The sequence below is a fragment of the Gavialis gangeticus genome, unplaced genomic scaffold (genome assembly GCF_001723915.1).
Source record: "Gavialis gangeticus isolate Ggan-Ray unplaced genomic scaffold, GavGan_comp1, whole genome shotgun sequence".
NCBI lineage: Eukaryota > Metazoa > Chordata > Crocodylia > Gavialidae > Gavialis > Gavialis gangeticus.
In genome coordinates this window covers 54,982,278-54,994,797 of record NW_017729004.1, presented here as the reverse complement: position 1 = coordinate 54,994,797, position 12,520 = coordinate 54,982,278, and the positions used below count along the sequence as shown (strand labels likewise).

The 12,520-nt window shown below is 41.8% G+C and overlaps 2 protein-coding genes across 2 annotated transcripts in view; one reads left to right on the top strand and one right to left on the bottom strand.

Moving 5' to 3' along the window:
• Nucleotides 1–3,804, bottom strand: part of GATAD1 (GATA zinc finger domain containing 1) — an 8,490-nt gene extending 4,686 nt beyond the window's left edge. Inside the window, exons 1-2 of the mRNA XM_019507973.1 lie at nt 3,751–3,804; nt 1,668–1,724 (exon numbers count right to left, since the gene is read on the bottom strand). Of these exons, the coding sequence (XP_019363518.1) occupies nt 1,668–1,724; nt 3,751–3,804 (111 nt within the window). The remainder of the gene's footprint in view (nt 1–1,667; nt 1,725–3,750) is intronic.
• A 3,274-nt stretch (nt 3,805–7,078) lies between these two features.
• LOC109291112 (protein lifeguard 1) overlaps nt 7,079–12,520 on the top strand; it is a 12,191-nt gene continuing 6,749 nt past the window's right edge. Inside the window, exons 1-3 of the mRNA XM_019507972.1 lie at nt 7,079–7,447; nt 9,262–9,617; nt 12,005–12,083. Coding sequence (XP_019363517.1) covers nt 9,296–9,617; nt 12,005–12,083 — 401 coding nt within the window. The 5' untranslated portion in view covers nt 7,079–7,447; nt 9,262–9,295. The remainder of the gene's footprint in view (nt 7,448–9,261; nt 9,618–12,004; nt 12,084–12,520) is intronic.

Sequence of the window (12,520 nt, the reverse complement as noted above, 5' to 3'; positions counted from 1 at the left end):
AGCTCCCTGCAGCGCCGCCCTCCCCGCTGCGCCGCCGCGCCCCTCGCGGGCCGGGATGTGAAGGCGCGGGGGCGCGGATGTGAGGGACGTATTCGGTAACCGGGTTGGTCCGAGACAAAACAAGAAATGCAAAGCTACAACTCTTGGTTCAGAAATGACACCTTTTATTAGACCCACTAAGCACTCGCAAAACAAAGTTATTTTTTTCTGCAAGCTTTCAGGCGCACGTGCCCTTCCTCAGGCTCAGGGAAAATTAAAGATGGTAAAGCATCCCCATAGATGTGCCTGTGTGGGGAGGAGGCGCCACAGTGGGGAGCAGCGCTGCGCCTCATCGCCTTATCCTATCCCAGGCTGCCCCTGCACTGCCTGCCAGCCCTGCACCTCCAGGCCAAGATCCAGGCGCTGCCCCTGCCCCCACAGCAGCTGGGAGCCCCCTCACGTGATGGGCCACAGGGGAGCAGCTGGTCACATGCTCAATTCATGGCTGGTAGGAAGGAGCCACACAGTTACTGCACCTTTTGTGTGGACTAGTTTGGAGGCTTATGCCTCATTTTATCATGCCATTAAGTATGGCAGGGTCACAGCATAAGGCCTCACTGAGTGGTTAATTGTGCCTTAAGTGCAGAGATATGATGTTGGTTCATGGAGCCTTCCAGGCACCGGGACCAGCAGCCTTGAGCCAAAGGAGAACCAAGGAAGGCCCAGGAGGAAGCGTGCGCCACGACCGGGCAGGGTGGAGGCCTGCTGTTTTGGCAAGGCTGCAAAGCTCCTTGGGCCAGTACCAAGGCTGCTGGTCCTCAGCTTTCTTAGACTTGAGGGCCCCCTCAGACAATGCCAGCTCTGGGCTTGTCCTCAATTTTGGACTAGGAAGAAATAACAGAGCCCATTCTTTAATTAACTTTAAGAAAATGGATTAGGTAGATTTGATATAACATTTTCCTTCCACCTCCCTTGAGGCTGGGAGAATATCCTTGTTTGGATACAAGTCTAGATACGTATATATAGAAAAAGTATTTTCCAAACAAAACACCCTTCAGTTGGACAAAAAGGGGTCCTACCAACATGGCTGAACTGAATATCCATCCAGAATTTGAATGAGTATTTCCAAAAGGCATATTTGCAGTACTTGCAGTAAATCTGCTGCAGCCTAATCTCAAAGTAATGAAAGATTTTATTTTTAATTAAGGGCCAACCTGAAGAAATAAATAAGAATTTAATGTTTTCTCCATTTTCTGTGATTGTCGCAAGAATATACGAAAGGGTCGTGAACAAACTTTAAATGTGGATCGAGGGTGTACTTGGTAGCCGTGTTGGTCTGAGACAAGAAGACATACAAAAAACTAGAACTCTTGTTTCCAAAACGATACCTTTTATTAGACCAACTGGGAAATCGCAAGAAACAACTTTAATTTAATTAATGCTCTGTAATACCAGGTACTAACTTAATGCACTATAATTGGTGGTACTCCGCAGTAGCACCAGCACATGCTTTTTGTGACACTAATGCGCAGTAAATTAATTCTACTGCGGATTAGCGCATTAATACAGTTTTTGCCTGCTGTGCTAATGCGCAGTAGAATCAGTCTACTGCACATTTAGCATCTTGTATAGACATGCCCACTGACATATATCACTGGTTAAGCCTAGTTGCTGATCTGAGGCTATACCTGTTTCGTAGATGAATCAAGGACTTCAGATTCCAAGGCTGTCATTTTTTCTAAGTGCTGGGAAAGAAGAGCAAAAAGGGGAAAAATACAATATCTTGCTGAATAATTCTAATACTATTAGTATTAATAATGTTAATTAGGTACTAGTATCTTAAGGATTATCTAAGTGAAGGAAGTTGGAGCTGATGATTCACTGGCTTCCAAGCAGTCACTGGTTCGGACTTTGATTTTGCTAGTAGCTCTACCATGGGGGATCCTCATCCCCACACAAAAGTCATTGGGAAAGTTTTTCCTTTGTTGTTCCTAATACCAACTTTCTTTTGCCAAAAGAGTCAACAATTTTTCTACCAGAGAAGTCAGCAGTTTCTTTTTTTTTTTTAACTACAGAAATCTGTAGCTTGACACAAAAGGCCACTATTAATTCAGCAGTGTAGCAATGCAGCCAGGTGCCCAGAGCATAGGGGCAGCAGCAAATTCTAGTTGCTGCTGCACCTCCAGTGCAATCGTAGCAGCCTTTTTTCACATTACGCCTCCCCCAGGTCAGCTCCCCGGATGATTGCCCTGGCTGTCCTATCCTATTTTCACTGCTGAATATATAACAGCTAATCCTACAGCATGGTCTGTGTTGGGTAGCCAGCATGGAATTCAATAGGACTTTGTGCATACTTAAGGATTCACTTGTGTTGATCATTTTGAAAGACGGTGCCTATAAGAAAACATTTCTAAGTGCTTTACATTTTTGGTAGTTAAATCAGTGCACTGCACGTTTTTGTTCAGAGGATCTTCATCTTCAGCTGGAATAGGGAAGTGTGTTATATAGAAAAATACTAGATTGACAAAGAGAGATTTGGTGACTGTGCATGTATGTACAGTGTAGCGAAGCATGGAATATGTGCGTGGAGATAATAAATCATGGTAAATACTTCAGTAATATAACAGAAAATTATTAAGGCTTTAGCTTCACACCATGGAAGAAAAACATGAAAATCCACCAGAAAAATTTAATTCTTTCAAGTCTCCATTTATGAAATTGCTACAATACTTACCACATTGTGATATGATGTTCTTAGATATTGGATAGATGTTAGTCTATCCATTTTTTTAAAACCCCTAACGATGGAGATTCCACAACCACGGCTGGTAGCAGAGTTTCACCAGCCTGATCAGTAGAAATGTTTCCAAATAAGTATTCGTGGCATGGCAAGATGCATAGTTGTCAGGACTGGAGAACAGATCCTATCATACTATTTTAACATGTGCCAAAGGCCTGAGAAAGTTCATGTCTCTGAACTAGTTAGTCTCTAAGGTGCCACCTCGCCCTACCTTCTGCCTGACTTCAGACTAACATGGCTGATCACATCTACATTGGAAGGCTCTTATCTTGTTAAAATCAAACGGACATTTTATACAAAACAGATTTTTTTCCATTTGATGTATTATGTTACCAATTTTGTAATAAATCATTCTTCTTGTGTTCCTTTCAGAGTTTGTGGCCAGAGAGTGTGTTTTTATTCTCTTGATTTTGAACTAGCTCAGAAAATTTTTGTTTGTTTTTTGCTCTTTTATGTAAAGAGGTTTGCTGTTAGCACCTCAAAGGCTCTTATGGTTTAAATTACAATTTTTCTCTTACTCTTTCTGTTCTGACAACACTTTTCTTTTGTTACTTTTTCTTTCAGTAGCCACATGCCTTTTGGCTTCGTTTACAATTTCCCTGACGACAAATCCTCCCTGCATATTTGTTCTTTTAAAATTAAGGTGACATATTTCAGCTCAGAGTGCTCACCCGGAGACCTACCTCTGAAATTACACGCCTCTCCCACCGTCCTTCCTGCTTCTCCCTACCGTTCTTTCCCAACTGTCGCCTTCAGAACCTTGCCTGGAGTTTCGCTGCCTCGTGGAGCCACCATCTTCCTGTCACCGTAGAAAAGGGTGGGGAAGGGCGACTGTTTGTGTCCCAAGTAGGCAATTAATATTGCCTGTCAAGACTGATTCTGTGAACATCACAACGTGAAATAGTGCTTCTAAGAGATCAAGGTACTCTAGGGGGGTGTTTAATGCTCATGTGTTTTTGGTAATTTCTTACCATCATTGTCATAATTTTCTCTGCATCTTCTCCATTCACTTCTGGCTTCTCCATCTTGCAGTGTCCCCCAACTACTGCCACAAAGCCATTTTCCTTTGTGGTCACATAGATAGCATCTCTTTATCTGTCTTGAAGACATATGAAAGCTTAACCAGATTTGCTTCTGGTAAAAATTCATTTGTAATTACTCCTTGTGATTCTTAGTAAGAAGTATAGCTCCCATAATATTCTTATTTTAATTTTACAGGTTAAATTAATTTTGATTAATGCTATTGAACTTTAATTTGTTTGGTTAAAGCAGAAAGCAGTTTTATTGTGCAGGTGGAAAAATTTTAGCTGGCAGCTCAAAGTACAACTCCAGAGGGACAGCTCATGTATTTGTACTGTACGTTAATGTAGTGAAACATTAACTACCTTGTCCACAAGGGAACAGTGGACTGTTAATCTAGCACTGGTGTGATGTTGTGACATATCAAGTGAATTTTGTACAGGTGAAAGTATCAGACTATTTCTGTTCTGGGGGGGTGTGAAATACTGTTTATTTAAAGAGATTTACAGGAAGTAGAAACTGCTACAGTTCAGTATGTCTCATTCCTAATCTGGCAGGCCGGTTTTGCTCTCGTGCATATTGAGTCACTGCGTTTCTTGTTTAGACTGTCAAGAGTGGGTGGAAGTACGTTGACAAAATAATGTAAAAGGTGATGTTGGTTTTTGTGATGTAGACTTTGTGTCAAGAACCAAACAGGGAAAATCATCTCTTTTTTCCAGAGGCCCCCAGGCATACAAATGGCACCTATAAATTAAGAGGTACTTATTATGGTTGTTTTATGACCTACCAAATGGGAGACCCAGGTACTACTGTTAAGCTTGTTCTGTTACTTCTCGGCCTAGAAGATGTTGGTAAGCTGTTGTGGTTAGGCTATGTGGTTGAAAATATGGATTTTCACTCCAGATATGTACAACAAGATTCCTAAGACCAATATTAAAAAAAATAGTGCCTAACTTCCTATTTTAGGCACCTAAAGAAATGGTCTGATTTCAGAAATACTGAGCACCTAGGAGAACACAAGTTCTTTTTACTTATTTGCCCAGTTCTTTTTTAATCATGTTTGAAAATTTTGATCGTTTGCTATATTATCCCAGCCAATTTCCTGGTATCACAGCATGGTAGAACTTAAACTTAGGCTCAGTTAAAAGTTAGGAGGGAAGACTTGGAGAAAGACAGACAACCATCTGGTTTCTACCTGGACCTGACAGGAATTGAGGGTTTTGGAGTGACAGTTCCAAAAGAACAGCATGAAACTTCTTCAGAATTTGAGCTTCTACTGGGTTTGAATGAGGTAAAAGAGTGCTGAGTTAGAAGGAGTTGAAGTAGTAAGAATCGTAATTCCTAAAATATGACATAGATCAAAGTCTTGACTTATCAGTATATGCAGTGTATATTTCAAAACACCTGTACTATGAACCACTGTACAATATATTGATTTTAAAAGTATGGGGGGTTGTATTACTAGGTGATTTTATATTGCATCAATAACAGTACATGAAAGTTGTGTTTATTTGTATTAGAATACTGAGTTATTTTCTGCATGGTATTCTGCATAAGAACATTTTAGTTGAATCATCCTGACAGTGCAAATCATTGAAGTACATCCCTGGCTCAATAGGTATGGCAAATTTGTAATTTTTTTTTCAGATAGATGCTCATTTAAATCACTAGTAGTGCATATATAATTATTGCAGTTGGGGGTTGGATGTTTGGAAAAGATGACAATCCTAATGATAGAGGTTCTTTTTGAGGGACAGTTCCTTGCTTGCTTCTCTTTCCTGGTTTGATCCAGAGACAGGACCTTGTGTGCTTATATGCTTCTGTTTTCAGTAAGGTGGTCTGTTAATGCTCAGCTGACCCACTTGCAAATCCCATTGATCACTTATTTCCCATTTTTGCTCACAAAAGAAGCATATGGGGATATGGTTAAGATCCACAAAGGGACCTTGATGCTTAAGTGTCAGTTTAGGTGCCTAACCCCCAAATGTTGACTCTTAAAACTCCCATTGAGCTGACCCAACTCCGGAACGCCTGAGGTTGTGGGCGCCAAGGTTTCCAGTGGTAAAGTTCCTCGGTGCTGAACATTCCATTCCTGGGCATGCTCAGAAGCACCTCAGTCTGGCTAGTGCTGAGTGGTTTGGCACCTATCTTGCACCTGTGCATCAACAATATCCACAGAGTAGGTTCTCTTTTGCCCATTTCAGCTTCGGGTTCTGATCTTGGTGGTATTCTCAGAAGACACCTGCCAAATACAACTCTGAACAGAACAAAGGAGGCTGTGCTGCTGGGCGTCCTCCCTACTTTATCCAGTAGTTTGGCAATTAGAGCAGTCCCCCAGGATCTGGGACTTCCTTGCTCTCCAGTGTATGAGCTGAAGCTGGAGTAATTACCTTTTTTATAAATAAGGATTCAGTAGAGCAGTGATCAGAACCCAGGTCTTCTCTCCTGGGGCAGGCTGCAAGCTTTAAGATATAGAATCATGCTCACAGTTGCATCCTTTTTCTGTCCTTATTAATATTCTTAATGCTGACGAAAGCAGAGCAGCTTTTACAGGAGGAACTGAGGATGTATACCTCCAACATCTTCAACCTTTTTAGAACTAGGGCACCCTGACTTGCGGGCAGAGGGAGCCCCTCGTTTTCCTGACACGTGAGACGTGTCCCTTCTCCTCACTCCCCCCCTCCCCATTTTGCCTTGTTGCATGAAGCTTGGGTTGCCCTTTTCCCACTGGGAAGCATAAGGGCAGAGGCAGCACATGTGTCCTGTCCATGGCGGTGGCACTGCTGGTCTGAGCTCTCAGATAGGACAGCAGCAGCAGCAGCAGCTTCATGGCAACCCCTCCTAGCAGGCCTGGCTGGAACAAGAGACATCCCTCCTGCCCCTGCTGCTTCCCAGTCTAGCCTCACATGACATTTCCCAGAAACGGGGCTGTGGTAAGGCTGTTCCACCTGGCAGCACCCTTAAAAGGATCCAGTGGCACCCCAGGGTGTTGTGGACCTCTACTGAGAATCATTGCCCTTTTCCTACAGGATAATCCCAAGTGAGGTGGGAAATATAAGTTCAAATTTCCTGGACCAGGAGAAGGAGTTAGCCCCCCATCTCCCACACACTGTGTACATGTTCTAGCCACAATGTCTAGAAGAGGGAAGTACCACTGCCTTCTTCAGATACTGTCTCAGGGACAGGACCAACTTACTAGTACTTCCCCAGAGTTTCCCAGTGCCTGAAGAAGGGTGTTTGTGCCCGAAAGCTTACAAAGAACCTTTTCCCAAGTATTTAGTTGGTTTAATAAAAGATACCACATCTACCCAAATAACCTTTCCAGTACTTCCTCGGTCTTTCAAAGACAGGCTTAGTGCCCTAACTCCAGGAAGGCCTTGTACAAGCTTCGGAAAATTTGGATCTAAATCCATCAGGTTCTTTCTGACACTTACCTGCTAACAGAGCCAGCTCATGCAGGTGTGGCTAGTTAAAGGAAAGAGCAGCTGCCTCTCAACCAGTCGTCAGCTAATGAGTCAGTGTACAGAAGTCCTGCATTAGAAGCCAGTTATTTATTAGTCTATATGTTAAATAGACTTTTTAGAAAGAGTGTTTTGGTCTCCCTCTGATTGCAGGATGTGCTCTGAAAACAGAAACATAATTAATTAGGTTGGTTATTTTATTTTGTATGTATTTTTCTCAGTTCTCGCGTCTTCTTTTAAATATAGCCTTAGTAATAAGCTGGTGATACTGCAACTAAAACTATCAAATTTAATTTATCAAATTTAATCAAATGTATGTCTTAAACTTATCTTTTGCACTTTGATCATTGTGGATAAATTAGTTAGAGTCAAATGTTACTTATTTGTTAACACTTATGTTTTTTATTGTCAATATTGAAGAGGATGCCTGAATTGCTACATGTATTTCTTGTTGTTCAAATTAAAACAAACAAAGCTAACATTATATTGGAAATCAATTTCAGGTTTTGTTAAAATCATTATTCTAAAATACTCTAAAATTGTCAAATTTTTTTCCAAAGATAAAAAAATTATAGAAATCCACATTCCCAAGAAAGAAAAAAAACAAATCCTAACGTTTTTGTTTTAATTTCCAGGCGTATAGATCTATTATAATACTGTATCCCTTATCCCTTCTGTTTGCCAACTGTTCAACTTTTACTGAAAATAAAAGTTAATCTTCCCAAGCTTTATCTCTTGGGCCTGTAGAATGTGTTGCCTCAGAAAGCTTTAAGCCAAATGCTTTTTCAAAGGGCTCAAGACTTCTCTGAATTACAGAATGTCATTAGCTTTGCTGGTACTATAATAAAAGTAAGTAAGCACCCTGCTTTAGGGCACAAAACACTGCTGGTGCTGTTCTAATAGGAAAGCGAGGTGCTCAGTTGCCAGTGGGGATTGGAAAAGATTCCTTTCTTGCATTTGCCATACAGCACTGTATCATTGGCAAACCAAGGAGACTTAGTGGTGGTTGCTGTTGTGCAATGCTTTTTTTGCCCTTAAAGAGGGAGGACATTTTCTCCTGAGGCATTTAAAAGTGTTGGTTACTGCTGGAGGCAGGGCACTAGGGTACTTCAATCTGAATCAGTGTAGTGATTTTTCTGACTATTTCATTGCGTAACTGGGTTGAAATGAAGTATTTTTGTTAAGAAGGTCAAGTAATATAGCTTTCCTGACTAGGACCAGGTTTTGGTATCCCTGTGTATTTGGCAGGTACACATGGTAGATGGTACCAAGATCAAATAGTTTTGGTCTTGATACAAGGGCCTGGCACCCTGGAATTAAGCAATTTAAGGTTTAATCTCTCTCTGATGGCTTATTTTTATATGACTTTGTGGACTCTTCAGAGCATCTGCTCACTGTGGCAACTCCTTAGAGCACAGTCTTATACAAAATGGGGAGAAATGGAAGAGTCAGGGTTTTACAGCCACAAACAAACCTACACAAGCTAGTAATTTTTTCTATGGGTGGCTTTTATATTGTTATGGCTCACAAAGGGACGGCTTCTTTATCTAGCTCTCCTTGAACACTTCCTGCTACGTAAATAATTTCTTAACTCTGATAAAGGAGTCAGGTGTGACAAAAATTGATCAACAGTTTGGCATAAGGCAGTATCTTACGTCTGACAGGAGCTCAGTTTTGCTTGTTCTCTCACACAAATGAAGTCTCTACTCTGGGGGAGAAATAACAGTAAGTTAATAATAGGCCTTAATTTGACAATGTTAATAGCTGTCTAATTGTCACTATGGCTAGGAACTTGTATTTTTCTGTTAATAGAAAAGATGCATAATTCCTTTATTTAAGAGGCTGAAGTGTTTTTATACATGGCCCTGTTAAGTTAAAGAAAGAATGGTATGTGTGTGTATTTTGCAGGGAGGGAGAGGCAGGAAGGAGAGGGGATGTCACTGATTCAGGTGTAAAGTATCCTGCCTGTAGATATAATGTTACTAATTCATTTTGTTTCAGTTACTCTGACAGAAAAGAAAAGTGTTATCTGAAGATGGAGAGAAATGAATCAGCAAATTATCCTGGAGCTGGAGCTGGAGCTGGAGCTGGAGGAGAGAGTCCATTCAATAAGAACCAGTATCAGGGCAGGGGGGTTCCACCGGCCCAATATTGGGTCCAGACTCATCCACCGGCAAGCCCTTCACCTTATGTTTTGAATGTGGAGAATCCTGATCTGCTGCCTCCTGCCTACCAGCATCAAGCAGCTGGAGAAGCAATGCCAAATGATCGTCTGGCTGCAGTCCATGACAAGCCCCCTGCATATCAGAGTCCTATGGAAGAGTCCAGCCAATTCTCTGACAAGGCTATCCGACAAGGTAAAAAGAGGGTGAATTCCTGACCTAGGCTGCATTCTGAAAAGCAGCTACGATAAGGGGGCACAGGAGGGAACTCATCCAAAGGCACTCTTGGATGTAACTGTCCTTGTTGGGGAAGTGAAACATAGGGAGGTCTAAACACTAGCCCATGATCTTGCTAAAGTATCTTCTGTGCAGCTAGTACCACATAGGAATCTCACAAGTCTCCCGTAAACAGTGTAGCATACTTGCTGGTGCAAGATAACATAAATTAAAAGTTGACCAGGGTTCCCTCATTTATTTTTACAATGAATTACTTTTTATGCTTTGTAGGTTTCTCTATTGGAAACCATTATGTGTGTCCAAAGTACTGCAGAGCATCTATCAAATTAAATTATACTCTTTGAGGATTTTTGGTGGGTGTTCAGGTTCTGTAGCACAACTGGAAAGATGGCCACTTGCTTGCCAGAGTATATGATGTTTTAAAATCTTGATTTTAGAGCCTTTCACCACTTCAAATCCCAGTGCTGTCTATATGCTGAAAATCTCAGCAAACTCCAAACCATGTCCCTATATTCTGTCTATATAATATTAAGGTTCAGCTTGTCTATATAATACTGAGGTTCAGCTTTAAGGGTTGAGGACAGCTCAAACCACGGGCTGCCTATGCCTATCTTGTAGTCAATTACCACAGTTGTCCACATTGTAATTTTTGAGCATGCCATTAAGCTGTGTCCCAAATACCCTCGGGGAGCCCTTCTAGGAACAGATTTGTAGGTTACTTGTCTCTATTTCCTGAACAGGAGGGAGAGAAAGGTGTGGAAGTGTCAGAAGTTAGGTAGGGAAGTGCTGCTGGCAGACTTCATGGGCCAAACACACTGCAGATAGAAGTGGACAAGGAAGTGAGTGGCTATAGGGTCAACTTCCAGTTCAGAAATTTAGCAAAGTTTCCAGAGTTGGGCTGGATTACCCTTGGGCCCAGCTAAGGGGCTCACGGTATAGATGATTGGCAGGTATGGGCTTGAGGTAAAGTTAACATTATCAGTGTTAGTTGATTGTGAGAGCTATTTTGGCAAAGCCAACATGGAATTTTTAGCACCACTAAACTTAATATTCAACAAATGATGCTGCAAAATATATCTCCATAATCCCATTATGGGTTGTGCTCCCAGATGCTTTTGAACTTTGCAGCCCTCTAGAACATCCATGGCTCTCTGGGACTGTACAAGCATCTTCTCAGGGGTATGTTCAAAGTGATCTGTGGTGCAGTTCCCCATTTGCCATTTACACAGCTTGCTATGGATATAAAAACTTGTTTTGTCCCTAAAGGACTTTATATTTTTTAGTTAGATTTCCTGGCAGAAGGTGGAATTCTGATAGCTATTTCATGGTTGTTCACATTTAATATTTGTGTTTAGTTGCATTTACACACAGCATGGACTGATTTAGGTTCTAGCCCTCCATGACTCAGATGTTCCATGAACTTAGTACCCAGATTCACCTTTGGAGCCAGGTCTTATTTCTTTTAAGGCCTTGTCTACATTAGGCTGTTTCTGCCACCAAAAGTTCTGCTGACAGAGACAAGCCACTACAAGAGACCTGCCAGAGCACATTCACAGCTAAGTGGAACCAGACAGATCCATGTAGCTCTGCTTTACAGCTGTGCTGGCCAATTGTGGAAGGCACGATGGCACTGGGGGCCAGCATGTTTGGCAGGTGTGCCCTGTGTTCCCTACCTGATTTCCTCTTCTGCCTTCTGCTTCCTGCCCTGTCTGCTGCTGTGCTGCCTGTCCCCTCCCTGATCTGCTGCATGCCACACAGAGGCTGTCCCTGCCACTCGTGGTACCCATGCCTAAGGTTGGCTCCAGTATGAGAAGGCATTGCTGTTAAAGGGCTATCTATGGCAGTTTGTAGTGGACATGGTATGCTTACCTGCAGCTTCTGTAGCCTTTTCACCATTGCCCAGCAGCTTTCTGTGTGGGAGCTGGTGTTGCTCTGCCAGCTGAAAGAAGGGGCTGTAACTTCACAGTGGTGCTTTGGGTATGGATACAGTCATATCTATGTAGTCTTCAGCAACTGTCTGCTGGCAAAAGTGCATCTGGCACTAGAACACCTAATGCCTTTTTGAAAAACACAAAAAACTTTACTTAAGAAAAATCAGACTTTTGACTTCAAAGGGACTACTTGTGGCTTGAAGTATACATTCTTCTTGCAGGCTACTAAGTGCCATATCTACTTCATTCATATTTCTCTCTCTGTAGTAATCTGTTAGTAAGCTGTGTGTATGTGTGTGTTTTAATGCTATAGATATAATCTAAATTGTTTCATTCACACAAGTTTAAAATGGAATGATGTTGAGCACAAATTTACTGAATCCACTTTGAAATAATATCTGCATTATTTTCTAGCTTTCGTCAGGAAAGTGTATCTCATTTTGACTGTTCAGCTGGCTGTAACTGTTGGCATAATCTGCATTTTTATTTACTGGTAAGTGTTTTGCAGTGCTTTTTTGTGGGTTTTTTTTGTCCTTGTTAATGTATCAAGAGCCAAAACTGTGATTCAGTTCAAAGCAATCACAGATCTGTTAGAATTGGCTTGTAAATTCTGCCAAGAGCCCTCCTCCTTGTCCGGTTAGTCTCTCTTTTCAGACTAAGATTCACCAATTTGATTCTTTTCCCTGCACTGATCTGTCTTCTGCCCTTCTTAGCTGCTTCTTACAGGTTCCTTTCCCAGCTTTTCCCAAGCAACATTTCTCATTCCTTCCCTTCCTGCCTCTAGTCTCAGTCTTTCCAGACTTCTTTTCCAAATCTACTCTCATTTACCCTCCATGTGGTTCTTTTGTTATATATGCATTCAAATGATGCAGTCTTCCCCACTGAGCAGCTTGGATGCTGGTGGTAGTGTGGGAAGCATCATTAGAACCC